The 27729-nt window shown below is 43.6% G+C and overlaps 1 protein-coding gene across 1 annotated transcript in view; it reads left to right on the forward strand.

The window, feature by feature from the left end:
* LOC126201832 (uncharacterized) overlaps nt 1–27729 on the forward strand; it is an 827155-nt gene that overhangs the window by 701023 nt on the left and 98403 nt on the right. Inside the window, exon 4 of the mRNA XM_049936816.1 lies at nt 502–670. Within this exon, the coding sequence (XP_049792773.1) occupies nt 502–670 (169 nt within the window). The remainder of the gene's footprint in view (nt 1–501; nt 671–27729) is intronic.

The raw sequence follows: 27729 nt of genomic DNA on the forward strand, positions 1-27729 counted from the left end.
TAGACTGCTGCATTGCCACAGCAGAATTACACTTGCTTGTATTTTTCTTAATTCAGTTGTATATGTGCTCCTAACTCAATAAATTTAGCCCTGCAGCTCAGATATTGTCAAACCATCTATGCTGCGATCGCACATGACGGTGTCAGCGGCAGCAATATGTTGCTCATTTTTGTAATCAGCATCACTGAAATCCCACAAACACCTATGCAAAGCATAGATATCCAAAAAGCGAACATTATCCTCCGTGCCCCACTTCATATTTCAGTTTGTCTGTACTCTATGAACACACACAACCTCAAAACTCATGCAACTAAGTTTCGCCAAAGTTGGAACACGCCGAAAGTGTTTAGCATCACCAACGAGTTGCGCAAACGCGCGGCGCGCATGCGCAGTGGCCGGTAGCGCAGTTGCCTGCACCCTAGTGTCGTTGTGTAAACTAGTCTTTAGACTAGGTACTGTAGGTAGCTGTTAGAGTGTGATCGGCGGCCCCGGCGTGCGCAGGTGATGATCTTCCTGGTGGAGGGCGTGCTGCCGGAGAGCTACTTCGCCAACAACCTGCGCGGCCTGTCGGTGGACATGGCCGTCTTCCGGGACCTGCTGAGCCGCCGCCTGCCCGCCCTCTCCCGCCACCTCGACCGTCTGCAGGTCGCCGCCAACGACGCCTCCTCAGGTCAGCCGCTGCGCTGCGCTCACGCCCAACACTCGAGCTTCCCCACACCCTGGTGCAACACAATGAGCGCGCGCCTGCCATCTGCCGGCTACTGACGGCAGGGACTGGCATAGGTGTCTACAAGCGATTTATTTAACGCAACAGATTTTATAATGCAATGTGATGGGTGCCATGACACTTATATGTACCCCCAGTAAGAGTTCGTTAATCTTGCTTATATTAGTCAAGCGAATTGTCTATGAATTAACTTTTTATACCTTGGATTCACATACATGTAGAACTTTATAAAAGACATCATATTTACGTCAGTGACTGTAACACTTTCTTTATTTCACGATTGCAATTTCGGCCTTAGGCCAGTATCAAGTGAAGCTTTTTAGCTCGTTTTGCTGCCGTGGAGGTAGCTTTAATTTTCACGTTGATGTATTCTGGAAAAACTTCATTATTCTTGCACTCTTTGTTAAACTTTATACAGGGTGAGTCACCTAACGTTACCGCTCGATATATTTCGTAAACCACATCAAATACTGACGAATCGATTCCACAGACCGAACGTGAGGAGAGGGGCTAGTGTAATTGGTTAATACAAACCATAAAAAAATGCACGGAAGTATGTTTTTTAACACAAACCTTCGTTTTTTAAAATGGAACCCCGTTAGTTTTGTTAGCACATCTGAACATATAAACAAATACGTAATCAGTGCCGTTTGTTGCATTGTAAAATGTTTATTACATCCGGAGATATTGTAACCTAAAGTTGATGCTTGAGTACCACTCCTCCGCTGTTCGATCGTGTGTGTCGGAGAGCACCGAATTACGTAGGGATCCAAAGGGAACGGTGATGGACCTTAGGTACAGAAGAGACTGGAGCAGCACATTACGTCCACATGCTAACACCTTTTTATTGGTCTTTTTCACTGACGCACATGTACATTGCCATGAGGGGCGAAGTCCAGGCAACGTCTAAGTGTAGCAGCAAGTACAGTGTCCTAACACCTATCTACTGCAAAAGAGCACAGGGCAGCAAGTTCGCCCGTTGTCTGTGCAGAGCACGTCCGATGTCAACCAGCATTAAGACAGAAGACGGCAGACTAACTACCACGTTTCTCTACTACGTTTCCTACAGCAAGTCTCGGTTTCCCCACCTCTTTCAACGTGGCTGGTGAATCATATTTCTAGAAGTCGGTTCCTTCCGCGCGCCGATCAATATCCGACTTGGACTTTTCTTCGCGTCGAAGCTTCTGGAATATCTCCCTATTTTATCGACAAAATGTGAACCTGCATGTGCCCGTCAAGTCGATTACAGTGTCCGCGGGAACACGCCGTGCCTACACGCTCAACAAGTTATCGGATAGGGGCGCCGTGGTGGCGGTTCTCAAGCTGTGAGGAATCTGCTGTACTGTCTACGGTCGAGACGGCCAGGCGCCGAACGCCACCGCGTCTCAACGTTTGCCACTCTTAAGCTGCTTCCCCGCCAAACTCTAAAGAAATGGCCGCGGCAGACCGCTAGTCCTTCCCATGGCTACGTATCAAAAGCTTCCCAAGAGCTTTCCGGAAGGAAAATGGTTTGGTATAAGCATACATTCCCATTCTTTCTTACACTGACCTAGTACAGTATGCTTCTACCCAAACACCCAACATACGCAAACGATATGAATTAAACTAAGCGTACTTGATGTCAGTCACACAATGATCCAACAACGAATTAGAATCTATCTGATATCTCCTTGTAGTCGCTTAATCAAGTAATATTGCAAGGAAAGTTACTAAATAAACATACCTGAAACTCCAGCTAAACCCGCTGGGCAGGACAGGTGATTAGGATTGTGGAAAGGGCCAAATAAGGTTTCGGTCAGTTTCGCTTTAAAATTGTAATTTATTGTAATTTAATAACAGCTTTAAACCAAAACGGCACATAGCCGAACCTTTACAACTACGAGTTTCAAAATCCAATTCTTTCATAGCTGAAGGCCTCCAAACAAGAAATCTTAAAAACAACAAGATAAATTACTAGTTACTGAAGACATGCAATTAAATTGCAGATAAAATATATATAATTACAGCTCAAGGCAAAAGTGGACAGAACAAACATATACAAGGTGCAATACAAACGGCAGAAAGCCACAATTAAATTTCAAAAAATTTTAAAATATATTACCATAATCTTTTAAGGCAGAAGGCCGCAATGTTTTCGCTTAAGCAGAAATTTTGAGAATAAGGCTTTAAGCGGCTGAAGGCCCACAGTTGATTTTCCAAAAATTCAAAAATGCCGTAACCTTTAAGATTTCAATGGCGGAACGCACACTAAATGAAAAAGCAAAGCAACGACAATAACTAAATTTAAGAATAAGGTTGTAATCGGCTGAAGGCCCACAAATGATCTAGATAAATTGATTTACATAAAACACAATAATTTTTTTTCTTTTAAAGCATTGGCTATAATAGATCACCAACAGACCATTAAACACCCATGACGAGAACAGTATAGACAACGGCACTCAGACGCTTCCAGGGTTGTGTGGGCCTCCCCTCGAAACATTAACGTTCACTTAGGTGAGACACGTGGTGGGCCCAACTACACTTGATACGTCGGTAACCCAACCAAGAGACACTCACAGACCGACGGTCCAAACGACTTGCTAGGCACCAATCGGTACATAAAACTCAAAGACCAAACAGTTACAGATGTGATTATCCACAATGAAATATGTATTAAGCTGTCAAAACTACACACCATGTTGGACAGCGACAACAGGTGAGGAAAGTATGCTGCCTGAAATTAGGTTAGTGGTCAGGACAGGTAACCGGAACACTAGCGGCCACAAGGCAGAAAATTCCGCTGGTGCTCTTGAATTGTAGTCAACCAATATAGTTAATTGACACTGTGCAGGGACCGCCAGCGGACCCAGCCGACACCAACGCATGGAGATATCCTCCCTGGTCAGCGCCAACCCACCGACTCCCCTCAGAATGCCGACAACATCTAAAGTAGTAGTCATTGGAAATAAGGTCAACTGCACACATACGGCCGGCTGGTGTGGCCGTGCGGTTCTAGGCGCTTCAGTCTGGAACCGCGTGACCGCTACGGTCGCAGGTTCGAATCCAGCATCGGGCATGGATGTGTGTGATGTCCTTAGGTTAGTTAGGTTTAAGTAGCTCTAAGTTCTAGAGGACTAATAACCACAGATGTTAAGTCCCATAGTGCTCAGAGCCATTTGAACCATTTGAACTGCACACACAACCTGACAAACACTTGCACGAAGAGCTGAACGGTACCCAACAGTAACTAAGGACACATGAAGACAAATCGGAAGTCGACACACACACACACACATACACACACATACACACACACACACACACACACACACACACACAGTCACACAAGACTCATGAACGATCGGCGAACGAAAACGCGTCGTCCGGTAGGACGACCGACCGACGATCCACCGAGACCTTGGCCCGGCTCAAGTGATGCGTGGTGAGAATGGTCGGGCGGGCCACGTCGACGCAGACCTCACTGCTCCAATCCGACTACACTAGTGCCGCACCCGACTGGCAGGTCCGGGCTGCGCTCCAGACGCGTTCCAACTGACTGGCAGACTGAACTCGCGACCCGAACTTGGTTCAAATGGCTCTGAGCACTATGGGACTTAACTTCTGAGGTCATCAGTCCCCTAGAACTACTTAAACCTAACTAACCTAAGGACATCACACACATCCGTAGCGGTCACGCGGCTCCAGACTGAAGCGCTCCGGACGGCTTTTCCCAAGTTAGAAACAAACCTAAATAAGAGCTGTTGGCTTCCAACTGTTACACCTCACAACACAATCAACTTTACAACTATATTCTGATTGAAATTACTTACAGTTCACACTTCATGAGTTGGAGGTGTTTTCTTCCAACCAAGGCGCTCAACTTCACGCCAGAACTATTCGTCGTTGCCAAACAGCAACAACAAACTGTCAGTTCACTTCTAATTCATTGTCTGGCTTTTTTCTTGTTTTGTTTGGATCTCAACTCCCACGTCCAATCCTTTTATTTCGCATCTCATCACACATTCCAAACACACCCGAAACAACACGCACAGAACGATGGCAACGATATGACGTACATTTTGTATACAACACTAGTCAAAGACTACTGGATACTTCTGCACAAGAAGCGATTCAGCTTTACACATTCAGTTACTATCATCATAGGGACCGAGCTACAGCAGATAAACTTCATTTATCACATGACGTGAATCCGAACATCGTGAGGACCGCAAACGATCGTTGCAACTGGTGCAATAGACACCTAAATATAAGCAAACATAGTGAAGGTTTTTCGTAGCACATTGGTAATATGACTGTTCAACAGATTGAATGTCCTGGGTTCGAATACTCTCAGGTGACAACGTTTCTTTTATTTTTAAATCTTTATCAAAATGACTTATTATTATTATCAATTAATTGCTTTAAATACATTTGTTAAAATCTTTTGTCGCATCATTTTCATCATCGTATTGACTTTAGTTCCTCTTATTTTTCTTCCTATCATTATTTTCCGTTTGCAATCTGCCTGTACCATCTGTAACTCGCGAGTGAGTTCCAACCAGGACTGCTCGTCGGTCAGTATGCGTCAGCTCGCGTAGAAAAAGCGAGGTGTTATAGTTCACTTTTGGTGCAGAAACTGAATATTTTGTATCTTGAGTTTTCTCGCACATGTCAGCTTCACCCGTCGTGAGCAAAGCGAGCGTGATCAATACACACATGAAAAAACGTTTTTCATCACCTCGGTTCCTAGAGTTCCCGAACCTGTACAGAAAACTGGAATAGAGATCAACATAAACATCATTTCCGCCCTTTTTATTGCTCATGAAAACCACGCATTGCATGTTGTACCACCATACAGAGTGACTTTCAGAGGTGGTGGTCCAGATTGCTGTACACACCGATACCTCTGCTACCCAGTAGCACGTCCTCTTGCATTGATACATGCCTGTGTTCGTCGTGGCATACTATCCACAAGTTCATCAAAGCACTGTTGGTCCAGATTGTACCACTCCTCAACGGCTATTCTGCGTAGATCCCTCACAATGGTTGATGGGTCACGTCGTCCATAAACATCTATCCCAGGCATGTTCGATATGGTTCATGTCTGGAGAACATGCTGGCCACTCAAGTCGAGCGATGTCTTTATCCTGAAGGAAGTCATTCACAAGATGTGCACGATGGGGGAGCGAATTGTAGTCCATGAAGACGAATGCCTCGCCAATATGCTGTCGATATGGTTGCACTATGTCGGAGGATGGCATTCACGTATCGTACAGCCGGTACGGCGCCTTCCATGACCACTAGCGGCGTACGTCGGCCCCACATATTACCACCCCAAAACATCAGGGAACCTCCACCTTGCTACACTCTATGAACTGTGTGTCTAAGGCGTCCAACCTGACCGGGTTGCCTCCAAACACGTCTCCGACGATTGTTGGAAGGCATAAACAACACTCATCGGTGGAGAACATTATGCCAATCCTGAGCGGTCCATTCGGCATGTTGTTGGGCCCATCTGTACCACGTTGCATGGTGTTGTGGTTGCAAAAACGGACCTCGTCATGGACGTCGGTAGTGAAGTTGCGCATCATGCAACCTATTGCGCACAGTTTGAGTCGTAACACGACGTCCTGTGACTGCACGAGAAGCATTGTTCAACATGGTCGCATTGCTGTCGGGGTTCCTCCGTGCCATAATCCGCAGGTAGGGGTCATCCGCTACAGTAGTAGCCCTTGGGCGGCCTGAGCGAGGCACGTCATCGACAGTTCCTGTCTCTCTGTATCTCGTCCATGTCCGAACAACATCGCTTTGGTTCACTCGGAGACGCCTGGACACTTCCCTTGTTGAGAGCCCTTCCTGGCACAAAGTAACAATGCGGACGCGATCGAAGCGCGGTATTGACCGCCTAGGAAACACTGAACTACAGACAACACGAGCCGTGTACCTCCTTCCTGGTAGAATGACTGGAACTGATCAGATGTCGAGCCCCCTCCGTCGAATGGGCGCTGCTCGTGCTATATGTGTTTACATATTTGGGCGGGTTTGGTTTAGTGACATCTCTAAACAGTCAAAAAGATTGTGTCTGTGATACAGTATCCACAGTCAACGTCTATCTTCTGGGAATCGGGGTGATACAAAACTTTTTTTGATGTGTGTAGTTGTGCTACAGGTTGCTGACCGCCGCTTTCTCGGATACATTGCGCCTGAAGAAGTTGAGGTTAGCTTAGGACACGAGTGTATATTCAGAGCTACAAAATGGGTTGTCCGCCGCAGTTCAATCATTGGTCATTTAAAATCAGCTATGGACAGAGCATCCTGCGTTCCCGCCGTACGTGATGGCAGCAGCTTCCAGCATCGCTCTGCCTTACCTGAACAGTATTTCAGCTCTTACCAACTGAAATCTGGACTCATCTGCCCGGGCCGTGGTTTTCCTGTCCTCTAGGGTCCAATCGACATGTCATCGTGCCCAGAGGAGGTGCTGCAGCCGACGTCGTGCTGTTAGCAAAAGTGCTTATGTCGGTCGTCTGCTGCCATAGGCAATTACCGCCAGATTTCACCCCACTGTCCTAACGGATATGTTCGTCATATGTTCACATTGACTTCTGCAGTTGCTTCACGCAATGTTGCTTGTCTGTTAGCATTGACAGCTCTATGGAGACGCCGTTGCTCTCGATTGTTAAGTGAAGGCTGTCGGCCACTGAGTCGACTGTGGTGAGAGATAATCCCTGGGATTTGGTATTCTCGGCACACTCTTCATATTGTGGATCTCGAAGTATTGGAGCTCCTAACGATATCCGAAATGGTCCTAACGATATCCGAAATGGAATGTCCCATGTGTGTAACTCCAACTACCAGTCCGCCGTCGACGTCTGTTAATTCCCATCGTGAGGCTATAATCACGTCGGAAACCTTTTCACATGAACCAGTTGAGTACCAAAGACAGTTCCGCCAATGCACTGCCCTTTTATACCTTGTATACGCGATACTAACGCCATCTGTATGTATGCAGATCGCCATTCTATGACTTGTCACCTCGGTGTACGAGGTGCATTCAAGTTCTAAGGCCTCCGATTTTTTTTCTCCGGACTGGAAAGAGATAGAAACATGCGCATTGTTTTAAAATGAGGCCGCGTTCATTGTCAATACATCCCAGAGATGGCAGCACCGTATGGCAGATGGAATATTACCGCCAGCGGCGAGAATGAGAACTGTTTTAAATACTTAAAATGGCGACGTTTTCCTTACTTGAACAGCGTGCAATCATTCGTTTTCTGAATTTGCGTCGTGTGAAACCAATTGAAATTCATCGACAGTTGAAGGAGACATGTGGTGATGGAGTTATGGATGTGTCAAAAGTGCGTTCGTGGGTGCGACAGTTTAATGAAGGCAGAACATCGTGTGACAACAAACCGAAACAACCTCGGGCTCGCACAAGCCGGTCTGACGACATGATCGAGAAAGTGGAGAGAATTGTTTTGGGGGATCGCCGAATGACTGTTGAACAGATCGCCTCCAGAGTTGGCATTTCTGTGGATTCTGTGCACACAATCCTGCATGACGACTTGAAAATGCGAAAAGTGTCATCCAGCTGGGTGCCACGAATGCTGACAGACGACCACATGCCTGCCCGTGTGGCATGTTGCCAAGCAATGTTGACGCGCAACGACAGCATGAATGGGACTTTCTTTTCGTCGGTTGTGACAATGGATGAGATGTGGATGCCATTTTTCAATCCAGAAACAAAGCGCCAGGCAGCTCAATGGAAGCACGCAGATTCACCGCCACCAAAAAAATTTCGGGTAACCGCCAGTACTGAAAAAATGATTGTGTCCATGTTCTGGGACAGCGAGGGCGTAATCCTTACCCATTGCGTTCCAAAGGGCACTAAGGTAACAGGTGCATCCTACGAAAATGTTTTGAACAACAAATTCCTTCCTGCACTGCAACAAAAACGTCCGGGATGGGCTGCGTGTGTGCTGTTTCACCAGGACAACGCACCCGCACATCGAGCTAACGTTACGCAACAGTTTATTCGTGATAACAACTTTGAAGTGATTCCTCATGCTCCCTACTCACCTGACCTGGCTCCTAGTGACTTTTGGCTTTTTCCAACAATGAAAGACACTCTCCGTGGCCGCACATTCACCAGCCGTGCTGCTATTGCCTCAGCGATTTTCCAGTGGTCAAAACAGACTCTTAAAGAAGCCTTCTCCGCTACCATGGAATCATGGCCTCAGCGTTGTGAAAAATGTGTACGTCTGCAGGGCGATTACGTCGAGAAGTAACGCCAGTTACATCGATTTCGGGTGAGTAGTTAATTAGAAAAAAAAAATCGGAGGCCTTATAACTTGAATGCACCTCGTATGCCTTTGATCTGTTCCACTCATTGAAGCGAGCTTAATTTTTGTCAAAAAGGCATATCTTCTCGTATTTGATGCAGAGAAATCTGTGCTCCAAGTTGCCTTTTTCTTAACATTTTCTTTTCTTACTATTTTTTTTTTTTTTCATTGAAAGCCCAACACCAGGTTGACTGCAAAGGTCTGTGTTTGTTGGATACGTTTGCTCATATTGCTATCCAGTTTCTGTCCGTAATTTTCTTCATCCGCAGCTTTTAAGTTTTGTGTCTTATCTAGTCCAATATGTAACTGTGTTCTATGTAACACAGTTTACACAGTCCAGGACGTGAGTGAAATGTGACATATTCACCGGTGGGCCCAGGCTTTCTGCCACATCAGTTTCAAAATTCCAGCTGTTAAACCATTTGGTAGCGCTTTTGCTTCCTTCAGCGATCCATAGAAAATTAACACATCGCATCGCCCTTTAACATCCCGCAGTCCTAATCCTCCTCCACTCTGCGTTAATGCTAAAGTTGACATTATACTACCAAATAAACCAGTTTATTCTAGACTTCATTCTATTTGCAATTAATTTCGATATTAGCGCTGTCTCTACCATATACCAAATTTTAGCCAAAATATGATTATCAACAATCTTCACTTTTCGGAGTTATGAAAGATCTCTGTCGACATTTTCTTTCAGTTTCCCTCTAACAACTCCCAGCATCTTTGTACACTTACCTGCAGTCATTTATTTTGGGTTGGTCTACATGTCTATAAGTTGTATTTTAAGGTCCTGTCTCTTGAACTCCATGACTGTGGCTAATCGTAAACCCTCTTCACACAAAAGAATCTTGTTCTTGTGTAGGTCAACTTTAGTAACACCTGATCCTCCGCTGTCATTTTCGAGTATCTTCGTAACTTTCGTCAGATCTTCTTGGTTCCCTGCTGCTATACTGACATCGTCAGCATAAACTTAACATGTGAATTCTATGCTAAACATATTTAATGGTGAGACTTTGTGTTCTACTACCAACAAAAGGAAGTCCAGCACTATCGTTAACATCATCGTGGATGAGGGTTATCCTTCCTTTACAGATCGATTTATACATATGAAATTCGCCATTTGACCATTTACCACGATTTTCGAGCTTGATAAACTGCATAGTCATTTAATAACGTTTAATAAATCTTGGCTAGATCCTTTTGCGATCATTACGCTGTAAAGGTACTTGTGACTTATCCTGGCTAACGCTTTCAAGAAGTCAACTGATAATATGACTGCTTTCCAAGATGGCGGATTTTAAGATGGCAGCCGCTGTCGCCATAGCTTCTTTAAGTTGCCCCCCACCTACAGACACCCCATACCAGACGCCATATCATTCCTCACACAGCTCGACCTTTATAGGGATGTACCCAGACTTTTGCCTCACTCTGTAGAATACATGGTAGGCATGATGAGGTGATTGCACAGTAGGAAGCCGCGCTGCTGACGTCAGAGTGAACCCAACCAGTACTCAGTAGCCCGCAATATTGCCATAACATATTGTGTTGTAATTACGTTTACAAGCGAGAATATGGTTGTTTACGGCAGTGTGAATTTTTGTTCGTGACTGTTGAATCCTGCCTAGTCGTCAACTATGGGGAGCCTAAGAAACCTGCTTTCTCGGATCGCTAGACAATATTCTAACAAATCGTATTAATGGGTTTTTATTACAATAAGATAAATGATGATACTTATCTCTGAGAAGGACATAGATGTGTTGCAAGCAAAGGGCAACATGCAGAATAAGAAATCTCTTTAGTATATACAGTTCCTAATACAAATGAATTGTAATACAGCCGACACTTCTATTCAGGTCGCTAGTCTCGAGGCTTCTGTTGAAGTGGAGCGGCAGTTATATTCTCCTCGCATAGAGCCAGCTGCCGTCGTGTTGTCGTACTGGAGAGGGGTCGGTCAGTGTGTAACTGGCTGAAGCCTCCTTCACAGCCCTCTCTGCTCTCTCGTTCCCGACTGGCGCCTGATTTTACGCCGTAACAGTGACTTGCGACTGAGTACAGAGTTACGCCATAATTAATCAGTGTACTATGAGGTGCATTCAAGTTCTAAGGCCTCCAATTTTTTTTCTCCGGACTGGAAAGAGATAGAAACATGCGCATTGTTTTAAAATGAGGCCGCGTTCATTGTCAATACATCCCAGAGATGGCAGCACCGTACGGCAGATGGAATTTTACCGCCAGCGGCGAGAATGAGAACTGTTTTAAATACTTAAAATGGCGACGTTTTCCTTACTTGAACAGCGTGCAATCATTCGTTTTCTGAATTTGCGTCGTGTGAAACCAATTGAAATTCATCGACAGTTGAAGGAGACATGTGGTGATGGAGTTATGGATGTGTCAAAAGTGCGTTCGTGGGTGCGACAGTTTAATGAAGGCAGAACATCGTGTGACAACAAACCGAAACAACCTCGGGCTCGCACAAGCCGGTCTGACGACATGATCGAGAAAGTGGAGAGAATTGTTTTGGGGGATCGCCGAATGACTGTTGAACAGATCGCCTCCAGAGTTGGCATTTCTGTGGATTCTGTGCACACAATCCTGCATGACGACTTGAAAATGCGAAAAGTGTCATCCAGCTGGGTGCCACGAATGCTGACAGACGACCACATGCCTGCCCGTGTGGCATGTTGCCAAGCAATGTTGACGCGCAACGACAGCATGAATGGGACTTTCTTTTCGTCGGTTGTGACAATGGATGAGATGTGGATGCCATTTTTCAATCCAGAAACAAAGCGCCAGTCAGCTCAATGGAAGCACACAGATTCACTGCCACCAAAAAAATTTCGGATAACCGCCAGTACTGAAAAAATGATTGTGTCCATGTTCTAGGACAGCGAGGGCGTAATCCTTACCCATTGCGTTCCAAAGGGCACTACGGTAACAGGTGCATCCCACGAAAATGTTTTGAACAACAAATTCCTTCCTGCACTGCAACAAAAATGTCCGGGAAGTGCTGTGCGTGTGCTGTTTCACCAAGTGAACGCACCCGCACATCGAGCTAACGTTACGCAACAGTTTCTTTGCGATAACAACTTTGAAGTGATTCCTCATGCTCCCTACTCACCTGACATGGCTCCTAGTGACTTTTGGCTTTTTCCAACAATGAAAGACACTCTCCGTGGCCGCACATTCACCAGCCATGCTGCTATTGCCTCAGCGATTTTTCAGTGGTCAAAACAGACTCCTAAAGAAGCCTTCGCCGCTGCCATGGAATCATGGCGTCAGCGTTGTGAAAAATGTATACGTCTGCAGGGCGATTACGTCGAGAAGTAACGCCAGTTTCATCGATTTCGGGTGAGTAGTTAATTAGAAAAAAAATCTGAGGCCTTAGAACTTGAATGCGCCTCGTATATTGAGGGGTTTTTTAGAGTAAGTTTTTAAGTGAAAAATAATGGTCTGCTGCGCGATCGCCAGTTGTTCTAACAATAGCAGACAAGTATGTAAGTTACAAATTAAGTTTCACACATTTTCTAAAAACAATGAGACGAAATGAAAATGGATAGATTCTTGTAAACGTGTAGAGTCGTTTTCAGTTGAAAGTGCTCGTGTTTGCTCAATACATTTTACTGTTCCGAATTATAAAAGGGATTTGAAGTGAACTGTTGAATATTCCTTTGAAACGCTAGCTGAAGACTGATGCTGTTCCAACTCTGAATCTACCATCCCCCCAGAGCTGATTTATAGCGTAGTAATGAGGCTAATAATGAAAGAAACATTCAGGCGCAGAAACGAAGCTCCGTAAAGAAGAAGATATTTTACACGTAAATGTATTACCAACTAATGAAGAAATTGCTGCTAGACAAAACGTTAAACTTGAAAACAAACGCTGCTGTGAATACGACAATGTGTGCTTAAGCCAACAATTAGAAATTAAGGGAACAGAAATAAAAGAACTTAGCTAAAAAAATACAGATTTACAGGATCGTCTCTATCGACGTAGCTCTGAGTTACTGAAATTAAAATATGTTCAAAAAGTGATTGAAGGCTATTTTTCTGACTGTCAACAAGAATCGGTTACGGAAGCAATGTGTGCTAACTGGTCATCTGAAGATATTGCAAACGCTGCGACTTTGCGTTTGCGGTCTTAAAAAGCGTTATCTTTTGTCAGAACCTTGTTGTAATGTGTATCGTAAGGATACGTACTTTCATCAGAATGAAAGCCATCAGCAAGGAGAAAACTGAAAAAAGTTGCAACATAACTTCCCAGAATAGAAAAAAAGAATACTGTTAATAAAGTTAACAAGTTTAAAATGGCTTTATATGGGGTCTCTCTGTCCTACAGGTCTATGTGGTGTAAGCCTGTGTGTGGCTCTTCTCCCCAGAAGCAAAAGTAGAGCCCTCCAAGATGACGAGAGAGGTTGATGTCATTCAGAGGCTTTACACTAGCATTTCACCGACCGTAGAGAGAAATAGCCTAACTAATACACAGCTTAATAGCAATAACAACAATAATAATTCATTGAAACATGGAATATCTCAACTACATTCGTACCTGCGTATGAGTTAAACATGCGTGCCTCTGCTTCAGTGCAGTGCGGCGAGGCAAGAGGGTTCACGGTGAATTCATGGCCCGCCTGCGCGTGACCTCTACCGTGTATTGTAGTATCCGTGGGACGGAATATTGTTTGAGCGAGTGAGAGGTTTGGGTTCGGTCGCGAGTGGTATTTGAGGTGTGCCAGCTTCGCGACGTGGGCGCACAGTCGTAGGCGCGGAGGCGTGTCGGCTGGTGGGCAGTAAAAGCTCCGTGTACTGAGATATGGCGGCCCTACAGCCTCTTGGCAGTCCGGCTTGGCAGACCGCTGGCTGGCGTGACACGCGGAACTGTCAAAGTTTGAAAACGGGCACACGTGACGTCAGATCTGCTGCTGGCGCACACAGTAGTGTCTCACATATTGTTCATGTTTGCACTCATCAGTGTAAACCGTGAATGATAACGTGAGGGGAGGTACGTCATATTACAGAGGGAAGCACCACGATTCTGCCAGTGGGCAGATATTAATTGTAAATAGAACATGTCAAAAAACACAGCACCCAAAAGGCTTTTGTAACTGCTAATCAGCAAATGTTTAATAACTTGTTTATTATTTAATGTACAATGGCAATCAAGTACTCAAACTGTAACATCCGGCGAGGCCTTTGGACTGATATATTCACACGATTTGTAGTACGATTAATTAAGCTGTGAGGCGCAGTTTAATTGGATTTCAAATGAAAATTAATATAAATTATGAAACCAAGACAAGTATACATCCAGGAAGGCGATATGTGTTGGCGAAGGGCGTTGCCCACAATATTCAACCTTTAGCTCTTCAGATTTATATTTCTTATTATGTTTTTTTTATTATTTGTTTACAAATTTTTGTAGTTTCACTCGTAAGTCATGAACTTTCTTAGATATTTTAATTATGAAAAGTGCATTGGAAAGAGGACTAAAAACCCGATCAGAGAGTAGCGCCACATCAGTAATTATTGTAACATTGAGCAGTACGAAGAGTATGAACTCTTTGCAGGCACTGCAGCGGAGTTTTGAAACTACTTAAACTTAAATATTGGGCGACAATTGCGCATAGAATTAAATATAATGGCTCGATTTGGACTAGAATTTTAGCACGCCTCTAATGGCGTATTCACAACCATAATATTATGTAAGTATCAAAAGATATAAACTAGGCTGCTGAAACTGCGAAACTCATTTTAAGTGACGTTATGTGGAATTTTCGGTGGACGGATGCACTGAGGCGACGGTCACCTTGTTTCAGGACAGTGTTCAGTATGACCTGGTCAAGGCAGGAACTATGCTGATCAGTGGTATAAGTCTGAGCGGTATTCCAGCCGCGTTCATGTAGAAATATAGGAGTTTTTCGAGTCTTCTTTAGAAGGACTTGAATAGTTTCGCACCAGTTTGGACTCTGAATGTTTTTCTCCTAGCAGCTCTGCTGAACTTGTGATTTTCGTGTGATGTCGGTTTGGGTTTCTGATTCTGAACGCTGAGACTGAATTTTGACTCAGTTTCCCTGAGTTAGATTATTTCATTCAGACTCTGTTTAGGTGTGAGTTGGTAAGCCTTTTATTTTCAATTAACGTTTAGCTGAGGACACAGTCTGCGATTTATTCAGCAGTTTTAATTTATTTAATCTTTATATAGTGAGTTAACTAACAGCTATAGTTGGTTCTCAAGTCACCACTTAACAGAGACGCTGGTTTCACCAGCCTTCGAATTAAAGAAAATGTTGAAAGCAATAAACTTTATTTAGTGCAAATTTATTATTACGTTGCTGATAGTTATTTTACGTCTCTTGCTCACAGATTCAACCTAGTTATATTTGTCTTGTTCGCTAATAGCATCAGGGGCAGATTAATTTGTTTATTTTAAAATTAAAGCGCACATAAAGAGAGCAAAGCGAAGAAAGCTCACTTCCAGACATATGAGCAACGAGAGCCACGCCTCCGCCAAGCATATTATGTGACACTCCTATCAAGTTTTTGTAATCAGTACAGCCTGGTTACTATGCACTGATGAGCCAAAACATTTTAATTACCTGCTTCATAACTTCTTTATCCGTCTTTGGAACGAAAAGATCAAAAAGTCGGTATAAATTTGAAAACTGAATAAATCACGAAATAATGTACATAGAGAGGTACAAATTGACACGCATGCTTGGAATGACATGGGGTTTTATTAGAACCAAAAAATTACAAAAGTTCAAAAAATTACCGACAGATGGAGCTTCATCTGATCAGAATAGCAATAATTAGCATAACAAAGTAAGACAAAGCAAAGATGATGTTCTTTACAGGAAATGCTCAATATGTCAACCATCATTCCTCAACAATAGCTGTAGTCGAGGAGTAATGTTGTGAACGGCACTGTAAAGCATGTCCGGAGTTATGGTGAGGCACGGGCGTTGGATGTTGTCTTTCAGCATACCTAGAGATGTCGGTCGATCACGATACCCCAAAGCCAATAATCGCACGGACTGAGGTCTGGGGACCTGGGAGGCCAAGCATGACGAAAGTGGCGGCTGAGCACACGATCATCACCAAACGACGCGCGCAAGAGATCTTTCAGGCGTGTAGCAATATGGAGGGGGGGGGGGGAGCGCCATCTTGCATAAACATCGTACGTTCCAGCAGGTGTTTATCAGCCAGGCTGGGGATGATGCGATTCTGTAATATATCGGCGTACCTCTCACCCGTCACGGTAGCAGTTACAAAACCAAAATCACCCATTTCCTCGATGACAAAAGGGTCGATAACGGTAGATGTGGTAAATCCAACCCATACCGTGACTTTCTCGTCTTGCAATGGAGTTTCCACGACAGTTCTAGGATTTTCAGTAGCCCAAATTCTGCAGTTGTGGGCGTTGACAGACCCTCGGAGTCTGAAATGAGCTTCGTCGGTCAACAACACGTTACTCGACCAATCGTCATCTTCCGCCATCTTTTGAATGTGCACGAGCGCTGACTTCACCGTGCATAGACGAACCAGCTACAGTCTCCATTTCTTCCTGAACTGTCTCAGCAGCATTATGCCTTGTGCTCGGTCGGCCACTACGGGGTCTATCGTCTAAACAACCGGTGGCTTCGAACGTCGAAATCATTCTCGCCACAGCTGCATTTGGCAACGGACTTTTACCCGTGCGAATCCCCTTCCTATGGTGATAGGATCGTAACGCTGAACTAGCACTAGCCTTTTCGGGTAACGTCAACATGCTGCAACTGCTGGCGCATCTGATTCTCTCTCTCATTACAGCTCCTTTTATACACGATTGTCATGCGCAGTCACTGACTTTTTGCGCCATCTGTCGGACATTTTGTGAACTTTGTTTTTTTTTTTTGTTCTAATGAAACCCCATGTCATTCCTAGCATGTGTGTCAATTTTTACCTCTCTATCTACATTATTCCGCGGTTTATTAAGTTTTCAAATTTATACTGACTATTTGATCACCCGGTACATTACTGATTCGGCGTATCAGGGATCCGATAGTTTGTTGGTAGGCTTGTGGAGGTATGTGGCATTAGATGTCTACGCGCAGGTCATGTAATTCGCGTAAATACGGGCCTCTGATTTGTGCACACGGAGATGGCGCCCAATAGCGACCCCGGATGGGTTCCATAGGATTTACATCAGGAGTATTTGGTCGCAGAGACATCAAAGTGAGTTCACTGTAATGCTCCTCAAACCATTGTAGCACGGTTCTGGCTCCGAGACACGGACGGTTATCCAGATGAAACACGACATCGCTGCTGGGGAAGGTATCAAGTATTAAGGGATGCAGGAAGTTCGCTGCTGTCAGCGTGTCTTTGATTACTACAACAGATCCGATGTAAGCCCAGGAGAATACCTCCCATGGCATAATACTGCTCCCACGAGACTGTGACCGTGGCGAGCCGTTGTTCACCTCGTTGACGGCGTTTGCGGAGACGACCATCGACCTAGTGTAGCAAAAATGGATTCACCCGAACAGCCAGAACGTTTCCATTGGTTGACGGTCGATTCCCGATGGTCCTGTGCCCACAGCAGTCGTAATTGACGGTGCCGTTGCGCCAACATGTAAACAAGTAGGCGTGGTCTGATGAGGATGTGCGATGAATGGTGTGCTCCGAAACGCTTATGAGTGCAACAGCATTGTGCTCTTACGGCAGAGATGTCTGTCCTACTTTACAGATCAGTCAAGCCTCCGAACACCACTTTCTGTAAAGAGTAGTGGACGACCGACCATTTAGCGCCTAGTGATAGTTTCACTGTCCTCCTACGTCTTTCTGTAGACGCTGACGACTGTAGCACACGAACATTCGACCAGCTTCACAAGTTCTGCGTAATAATAATCTGCCCTTTGTCGAAGTCGCCTTTTTTATTATTATTATCGAGTTGAGCGTCTATGGACTGTATGGTAACAACCAACTTCACTCTAGTGTCCAGGTCTTGTTCGTGTTCCATCTTTGACTTCCTGCCAGTATCTTCTGAGCCCACCAATATGTACCTGTTTATGCTCTTCAGATAATGGTCCTCTCCGTCTTTTGGACGTTGATGCCATTTTAAAACCTTGGTAGTTGTTCAACAATCTCCTAAATTTGTTCCTGACAAGAATTTCTCTCTCATTCTCATGGAATCTCGTCAAAGTCGCTTATTTCAGTGGGTTTCCCCATTTGCAGTCCATATCTTAGCTAGGGTGATCCCCCTCCGTGTCTGCTTCGCTTACATACTTCCGTTACCGCATCACGTGCTGGCAATGCCACCAGGCTGCATCCAACGTTGCGGTCGGCAGTTGTCATAATGTTTTGGCGTATCAGTGTAGATTTGTCTGGAACAACGCCTGATGGTTGTCTGATATTTTCTTCATCGCCTGTTCCAGTCTAATCTTCAATGCTCTATTTAATATCTTACGTATGACAACTTAGATAAATGTCTCTCGTTCGTCTCTTTTCGAATGAGCACGACTTCTTTAAAACCTCACAGAATATCTTCGTGTATCTAAGTACAGTTCATGACGTCACTGATATGCTATTTTATCGTCTCCCAAAATTTTGTATAAAACTCACTGGGTATTCCGTCCGAGCCTGGTGGCTTCTCTTTTGCTGCTTGTCTTATTGATTCAAGAATTTCTCCCGTGAATGGGCTGCATAGCGACAGAATATCTTCCACGTCGAGCTTCATTGTTACATGTGTCTTTATCATCAGTAACATCCTCTCCGTAGAGGTTTTGAAAGTACTTACGAACTTCTTGTAGAATGCCTCTCTGATCTCGCATCACATTGCCTCGGTCTGTGTTTCCTATACTGTCTGTTGATTTCTCATTTTGTTATGCCTTGGAAGATTGTACAAGGATTTTTGTTTTCTTGCTCGACGCCGTTGACTTCTTTGGCTCCTTCTTACAGATCATCCAGCTTTTGCGATTTGATACGCAAAATTTTAGTCTGAACCTTATTAATACTATGTCGATCACACATTATGTCTGTACATCTTATACATAATTCACAGAGACAGGAATAGCAGAAGCTTAAGGTGCCTTCTTGTGTCTTACGCCGCGCGGGATTAGCCGAGCGGTCTAGGGCGCTGCAGTCACGGACTGTGCGGCTGGTCCCGGCGGAGGTTCGAATCCTCCCTCGGGCATGAGTGTGTGTGTTTGTCCTTAGGATAATTTAGGTTAAGTGGCGTGTAAGCTTAGGGACTGATGAATGGCTCTGAGCACTATGCGACTTAACTTCTGATGTCATCTGTCGCCTAGAATTTAGAACTAATTAAACCTAACTAACCTAAAGACATCACACACATCCATGCCCGAAGCAGGATTCGAACCTGCGACCGTAGCTGTCGCTCGGTTCCAGACTGTAGCGCCTAGAACCGCGCGTCCACTCCGGTCGGCCATGGTAAGTCAATCTAAGCGACATCACTCCCCAGTGTAACGATACTGAGGTTAAATAAGTTCGCAGCATGCAGGACAATACGATCGTATTGTAAATAATATGTTGCTCCCAGCCACACTCACACGCCATGTGACCGGCGTTCACGCGTAATGGATTTTGTTGTATGACTTATGTGGATGATTTGAAAATGGACTGAAAAGATCCGAAACTAGTCAACAGTTAATAAAGACAAACGTCTGTGGAACTTTGACCATTTTTCTTTACAGTTATGTTCAAACTTTTATTAACTGTAGAATGGGTTCAATGCTAAAGATTTAACTCAACAAATTCTTTGTGGCTTATTGCTAAAGATAATATTGTTGGAAGCTTACGTAATTAATGTTATTCTTTGACACTGTCAATGGTGGAAGATATGTGATCAATTGATTTAAAACGTATACTGATAGAAAACCTACTTCAAGATCACACCTTGCCGAGCCATCTTCAGGTGAATCTCAGTGTGTGGCACTCGTATTTGGCATTGTGTGTGGCATTGTCGTATTTTTTTAGAGCTAAGACGTTCTAGTTAAATAAAATCCTAAAGCGAAAATCTTTGTCAGTTTATATAACCAAATAAGACATTAGCTTTAGTATTTTATTTAACTAGGACGATGTGTAATGACTGTCACTCACTGAACAATATTTTAGACTGATCTGAACATGGCTGGGCAATGAGCCGAAACCGGCAATCAGCAAAGAAAATTTGCAAACTTGGGGGAGGATTTTAAACCAAATATGTTTTCGTAACTAAATTAGAGTGAATTATGTTGCGCTGTTATATTTTCCGTATGCTATAGTTCTTCGTCTAAACATTTTCTTAAGTTCTGGAACCCACGAAAAAACTCCGATCTTTTTAATTCACAAACTGCCATTTAACCACCATTATGAGAATATGATCTTGCTTTACTCCACTCTCCTGACCGTGAAATTGATCATACCGTGCAAATCAGAAACTTCGAAGAAACATGTTGGTGGTAAGCTGACATTTGTTATTTTGCCCACAAGGAAATTACACTGAGGTGACAAAAGCCATGGGATACCTCCTAATATCTTTTGCCCGGCGTAGTGCAGCAACTCGAAGTGGCAAGAACTGAAGAAGTCGTTGAATGTCCCCTGGAGAAATATTGAGCTACACTCCCTCTACAGCCATCCATAACTGCGAAAGTGTTGCCAGTGCAGGAGTTTGTGTACCAGCTGACCACTCGATTACGTTCCATAAATGTCCGGTGGGGTTCATGTCGGGCGATTTTAAGGCCAAATCATTCACTCGAATTGTCCAGAATATTCTACAAATCAATCGCGAACATTTGCGGCCTGGTGAGATGGTCGCGTTGTCACCCACAAAAATTGCATCGTTGTTTAAGAACATGAAATCCATGAAAGGCTGCAAATGGCCTCCAAGTAGCCGAACACTTCCATTCAATTATCGATTCAGTTAGACCAGAGGACCCAGCCCATCCCATGAAAACGCAGCTCACACCATTATGGAACCACCACCAGATTGCACAGTGCCTTGTTGACAACTTGGGTCCGTGGCTTAGTAGGATCTGCGCCACACTCGAACCCTGCCATCAGCTCTTAACCAACTGAAAGCGGGGCTCATCTTCTCGGGCCACGATTTTGCAGTCGACTAGGGTCCAGTCGATACGGTCACGAGTCCGGGAGAAGTGCTGCGGGCGACGTCGTGTTGTTAGCAAAGGTACTCAGATCGGTCGTCTGTTCCCATAGCACAGTAACACGAGATTTCACCGCGCTGCCCTAACGGATACGTTCGTCGTACGTCCACATTGATTTCACGCGCTGTTGCTTGTCTGTTAGCACTGACAACTCTACGCAAACTCTGCTATTCTCGATCGCTAAGTGAAAGCCGTCGGCTACTGCATTGTTGTGTGAGAGGTGATGCCTGAAATTTTGTATTCGGGATACACTCCTGACGCTGTAGATCTCGGGGAGTTGAATTCACTACCGATTTCCGAAATGTGATGTCCAAAGCGTCTCCTTCCAGCTACCATTCCGCGTTCAATGTCTGTTAATTCCTATCGTACGGCCATAATCACGTCGGAAACCTTGTCACATGAATCACCTGAGAACAAATGCCAGCTCCGCCGATGCACTGCCCTTTTATACCTTGTGTACGCGATACTACCGCCACCTGTATATGTGATTTCTCACCTCACAAGGGAACCTCCCCATCGCACCCCCCTCAGATTTAGTTATACGTTGGTACAGTGGATAGGCCTTGAAAAACTGAACACAGATCAATCGAGAAAACAAGAAGAAGTATGGAACTATGAAAAAAATAAGCAAAATATATACTGAGTAGTCCATGTTCAAGATATGCAACATTAAGGAGAGTATTAGCTCAGCAGCGCTGTGGTCCTCTGGTTAGCGTGAGCTACTGTGATACGAGAGGTGTTTGGTTCAAGTCTTCCCTCGAGTGAAAATTTTAATTTTTTATTTTCAGACAATTATCAAAGTTCAGGCACACACGCACACACAATCAACTTCGCTCTCCAAAATTCCAGGACATGTTCAGATTTGCTTGGACATATGTAGAATTTGACGGTCTACACACGGAAAAATTTTAAAGCGTTAAAAACATATGTTTTGACAGAGCACAGGGAAAATTGTGCGACTGTGAAACTGTTGCATTCATTTGTTGCAGTTTATGTGACAAACTCTTATGTTTTCATCACTTTTTTTGGGAGTGATTATCACATCCACAAGCAAACCTAAATCGGGCAAGGTAGAAGAATCTTTTTACCCATTCGCCAAGTGCACAAGTTAGATGGGTCGACAACGTATTCCTGTCATGTGACGCACGTGCCGTCACCAGTGTCGTATAGAATATATCAGACCTGTTTTCCTGGGGAGGAATCGGTTGACCTATGACCTTGCGATCTAATGTTTTCGGTTCCCATTGGAGAGGCACGTCCTTTCGTCTACTAATCGCACGGTTTTGCGGTGCGGTCGCAAAACACAGACACTAAACTTATTATAGTGAACAGAGACGTCAATGAACGAACGGACAGATCATAACTGCGAAAATAAAGAAATTAAAATTTTCGCTGGAGGAAGGACGTCTCGCTCCACAGCAGCTCACGCTAACCACGTGCCCACGGCGCTCCTCATGTTCTCCTTGATGTTGCCTATCTTGCACACAGACTACTCAGTTTGTATATGTTGTTTATTTTTTCATGGTTCCACACAACTTCTTCCTGTTTTCTTGATTGATTTGTGTTCAGTTTTTCAAGGCCTATCCACTGTCCCAACTTACAAGGAAAACTGAGGGGGGTGCGAGGGGGAGGTTCCCTTGTCAGTGTCGTACTGTTTCTCAGAATGGTTTCTGCAGCTCTGATGTTCTCATAATGGACAGGCCAGCCATAGGCGTCCGCAGTCTTTTTTTTCCGCCAGTTTCGTTTCGGTACTTTTCTGCAGTCAAGGTATGCAAGCATTTGCAGAACGTTACCAAAGTAGTGTCTACAATCGTTTGTCTATCGTGTCCGTGTGCAGCGTTTAGTGAGCTACAGACAGGGACAGTTCCAACACTCCAGCTCACGGGTTAAGCATAAAACAAACACAGCTACAGTACAATGACAGGAACACGTTCCTAACTCACACAAGGACGTCCCCCTCCCCTTCCTGCTGCTACACAACTTAATCACAGCAGTACTGTATCATTTGTTTAAGAGAGAGGACGAAAAGACATCCTCTCGTCAAGTTGAGGCCTCCTCAAACTATATAGTTTATTGGGTGGAACAAAGCGCAACATGTAGTTCGCGAGCTACGAATTCTACAGTTCTGTTGCCATGAGTGTCTAACATGTTAAAGTGTGCAAACAATGATTATCTTGGCTCAATCTCACCCAGTTGAGAGTCTCTTCTACCAACTAATTTGGGAGTTAAAATTCTGTACTTACCTAAAAACCGCATAAAAAATAACTTTAAAAACAGATTTTGTTCAACATTTATTATGACAATCAACATGAAAAAAAAACTGACATGCAAATAATGCAATAAATCCGTTAACACGATTTTGTAAGCAAGAGAAAAAATAGCGAAGATCAGAAACGGTGTGTAGCTGTTAATAATAGAAAACGTGTAACAATAGGGTATCTGAAACTTCCTGGCAGATTAAAACTGTGTACCGGACCGAGACTCGAACTCGGGACCTTTGCCTTTCGCGGGCAAGTGCTCTACCAACCGAGCTACCCAAGCACGACTCACGACCCGAAGCTTGCCCGCGAAAGGCAAAGGTCCCGAGTTCGAGTCTCTGTCCGGCACGCAGTTTTAATCTGCCAGGAAGTTTCATATCAGCACACACTCCGCTGCAGAGTGAAAATCTCATTCTGAATAATTTGACTGTTTTCTGGAAATTGTCTGAAATGATTAATTACGTCATTTTATGCTCCTAACATGTTTTTCTCCTCTTGAATTTCAGTATTCTTTTAAAAAAACGGAAATGAAATTCAAATAATTTGAACGCCCGCGAAAACGCCCCATTCGAGTCATGTGATGTCTGTGACGTCACTGGCTAGCTCGCTGCTCCTACTGTCAAAATAATAAATCATAGCGATGTCTTGTTTTGGAATTCAGGTTTCGGAAAACGGGTTACAGATGGCATGTAGTACAATACTGTACAAATACATCTACAAAAACTCTTGAAAAGTTGTTTTTGAGTGTTTCAGAGAATGAGAAGATGCATAATATCCGATTGAACTGTACTGGTAAATTGCCATCACGTTGACGCACAAGTTCACTAACTTACTTAAAAATGTCTTGCACTGTGAAGTTAACATAAAATTATCTCCGACATATGCTCTCCCACTGTTACACTGGAGGATATTGTCACTTAACGAAATTAAACTCCAAATGAAAATTGTCGTTTTATGTCACTACACCTAAATTATTCGGTAGCTCAGTTTTTAGCGCCGTAAACTGTCGAATTTTATAAGACGATGTTCGTAGATCGCTGGTTCGAATTTAACCCGAAAGAACATTTTAACTTTTTTTATAAAACGACTCGACAGATTGACAGTCGTCTCATACGAAAACCAAATCACTATTATAAAACCTCACCACACCGATCAGAAACAGAATATTATTGCGTTTTCCTTTCTGTTTACATGCGCTTACATTTTCAATCACTGTCACACACATCACGTTCAAGAAGCTGTTTCTAGTTATGTGACCACACACTTTTTACTATATTTGAAACTAAGTTTTTTATCTTCGTACCGTGAACTTGGGATCCTTATTGTTTAAACTTCTGCAGTTTCATCATCTTACATAAAGATTAAGTAAGTCACGAAAATCACAGCCCTTACGTTTGTATCGCCTGAATGTTGTACACGCTTTATATCGCTCCGTATAACCTCATCGTCCTACACCTCGTTGTACTGTGGACGTATGGTGATATCTCCACTACTACCACAGGTTTCCAAAAAAGTGAATTGTTTGTTCGCAAAGTAAATGCATTTATCCTCTGTTGTCCGTTTGTCAGACTAAGAGTAATGTGTAGCTATGTATAATACATCCCACAAACGAAACAACTGCAGCAATCAGTTCTTGATAACGCTATTTTCGTATTTCGCGTAAAACTTTTAAAAATACGTGATCCTACCAGCATTTGAACCTGTGACCTATTACACTGCGGGCAAATGCGCAGTCAGTTGCGCCACAGAACGCCTAACGGATGCAGAATGTCTGCTTAGTACTTTCTACACAGGAAATCAGCACTAAGTTTTACCAAGAATAATTTGGACTTTGCGTCGTAACTCATGACTGATAGTCGGCAATCTAGTTATAATACACGAAGCCATTTGCCAAAGTTATACAATTCCTTAGTTTTGAGCGAGTTTAATGATATTGCAGAAAGCAATGTACGTCGTTGCACATGCCGCCGTTCTAAATGGGTGGAGCATAAACGCATCGCCGGCCGAGGTGGCCGAGCGGTTCTAGGCGCTACAGCCTGGAACCGCGCGACCGCTACGGTCGCAGGTTCGAATCCTGCCTCGGGCATGGGTGTGTGTGATGTCATTAGGTTAGTTAGGTTTAAGTAGTTCTAAGTTCTAGGGGACTGATGACCTCAGAAGTTAAGTCCCATAGTGCTCAGAGACATTTGAACCATAAACGCAACAACTTTCGCAGGGCTTCCACTATCAGCGTTCACAAAATTCCTTTCTTTTCTTACTTAAAAGTTGTAATTGCGTTTTCATCACTAAACAGTTTGCAATAAAAGTACGTAGAATCCTCTAACTTCAGCTAACGCTCGTATAACACAAGGATATCACCAGAGCATCAGCCAATAACAGAGCATTTTCAGTCATGTGACCAGGTCTTGATAATTAATGATTTTTAAGCTTTAATTACGAATAACAACAAACCGAACAATATTTTAACATAGGAACTTAGCCTATTCTTCAGCCACATCAAAGCAAAAGTTCAAAAGGCAAAAACGTTTTATTATAGATACAAATTAAAGATTATTTTTTAATTAATGTGTTTTTAAATTCGTCATCATCATCTTCCTTCCATGTATTGGGCCACGTGACCTGTTACGGTTTCGTCGAGTTTTTCCACCATCTTTTCATTGTTCGACCTTGTTATCTTACAGCATTGAGGTGTAAATTAAATTAAAATATCTAAAATAACTGGAACCAGAATTCCCAATGTTACGCAGGCAACCAACGTTATAGACGGTATTAATGCTGAATAAGTTTTTTTCTGTTTTCCAATTTGAAGATTATTAATCAATGGCATTCTTATGGTTATTTCTGTGTTTGTCCTACATGATTTCCTCAGTCAGGCTGCTAATCTTTTCTGTCTGTGATCTTTAATGTTCTTACTCAAACTAACATTTTTTGGTATACGGACAAAAATATCTTCAGTGGCTGGAATTAAACAGGTAAACATGTCGTTCATACCGTTAAATCAAAAAGGTCGCACCCGTATTTATATTAGCCGTTCAAAAGGATTTTCTTTGCTCGTGCTAATGAAATATCCTTACCTTTTAGATGCCAAAGTAAAAAACTTTTGGTAAATTCCAAGAATGATTGCCTATCGAAGTCGAGGGGTCCAAACGATACATATCGAACGTGCGATCGTAAATCGATCATGCGACTCTGGTGGCGGGCGTTATGAGCATGTTTACGTGAGTCACTACTGTAACGACAAAAGAAAAGCGTTACAAAGATACTTGTCACCTCACAGGAGATTGCCTTACTCGTCGTCGGTGTTGTCGTCATGTGAAAGTCAATTACGGTGATCTGGATGGATAATTTGGATGAGTCGAACCATGTAGGTTATTCTTCCTGAAACTCGTTCGTTTTCCGCACTGTCCGCAAAGAAAGTGTAACGGTATTTCAGCATCGAAACTGTTCTCACGAAGTTTTACACACTTCGCACCATCACGGTCTACACAGTCCCTTCTTTCCTCGTCTGGTAGTACTCCATATTTGCGACAAAAAGTCGAACAATTTTCTACGCTGGGTAAACATGGAATTAGATTCTTCCATGTGAGAGAATCCGCTGAAGAAACGTCAAGTACACCAGACATCCAAATCACTAACGACATAAATCGTTTGGATTTCCCTAGCAACTCACGAATAATTCGCGGAGGTATGTAATTTAGAGCAACTAAGGGAACGATGCAAAACAGATACAAATGACGATCACAAATAATTAATCAGAACGCCCGCCAGCGGAGTCGCATGATAGATTTACGATCGCCCGCTCGATATGTATCGTTTGGGCCCCTCGACTTCGATAGGCAATCATTCTTGGAAATTACCAAACTTTTCAAAAAACTATATTAGTTGATATATATCAATCCTCTGAGGTACAATAAAATTTGTCTATATACTAATTTTATACCTTGGGCACTACACATTTAAACTTCACACAATGAGTTATATAAAAATGGCAATATTAGAATCTCGCCCCCCTCCTGGATAAATTTCTGTTGACGTCCGTGGATGTACAGTACGGAGACTTGCGAAGTACTGTTTAGCCACGAACGATTTTGCTGGTGCTGCCAGAAGCGGAGAAAATCGACACTACTTGAAAGATATTCATCTGTCTCAGAGCACTGCCAACGTCAAGCTGTCCTAGATAGGAAGTATTACAAAAGGCTTGCGTCCACTAGCAAATAACATCTGTAAACACTTGCCGAGGTGTTTACATTAGAACAAAAACTTTTTAAAATCTACTTCAAGTC

The sequence above is a fragment of the Schistocerca nitens genome, chromosome 1 (genome assembly GCF_023898315.1).
Source record: "Schistocerca nitens isolate TAMUIC-IGC-003100 chromosome 1, iqSchNite1.1, whole genome shotgun sequence".
In the NCBI taxonomy this organism is placed as follows: Eukaryota; Metazoa; Arthropoda; class Insecta; order Orthoptera; family Acrididae; genus Schistocerca; species Schistocerca nitens.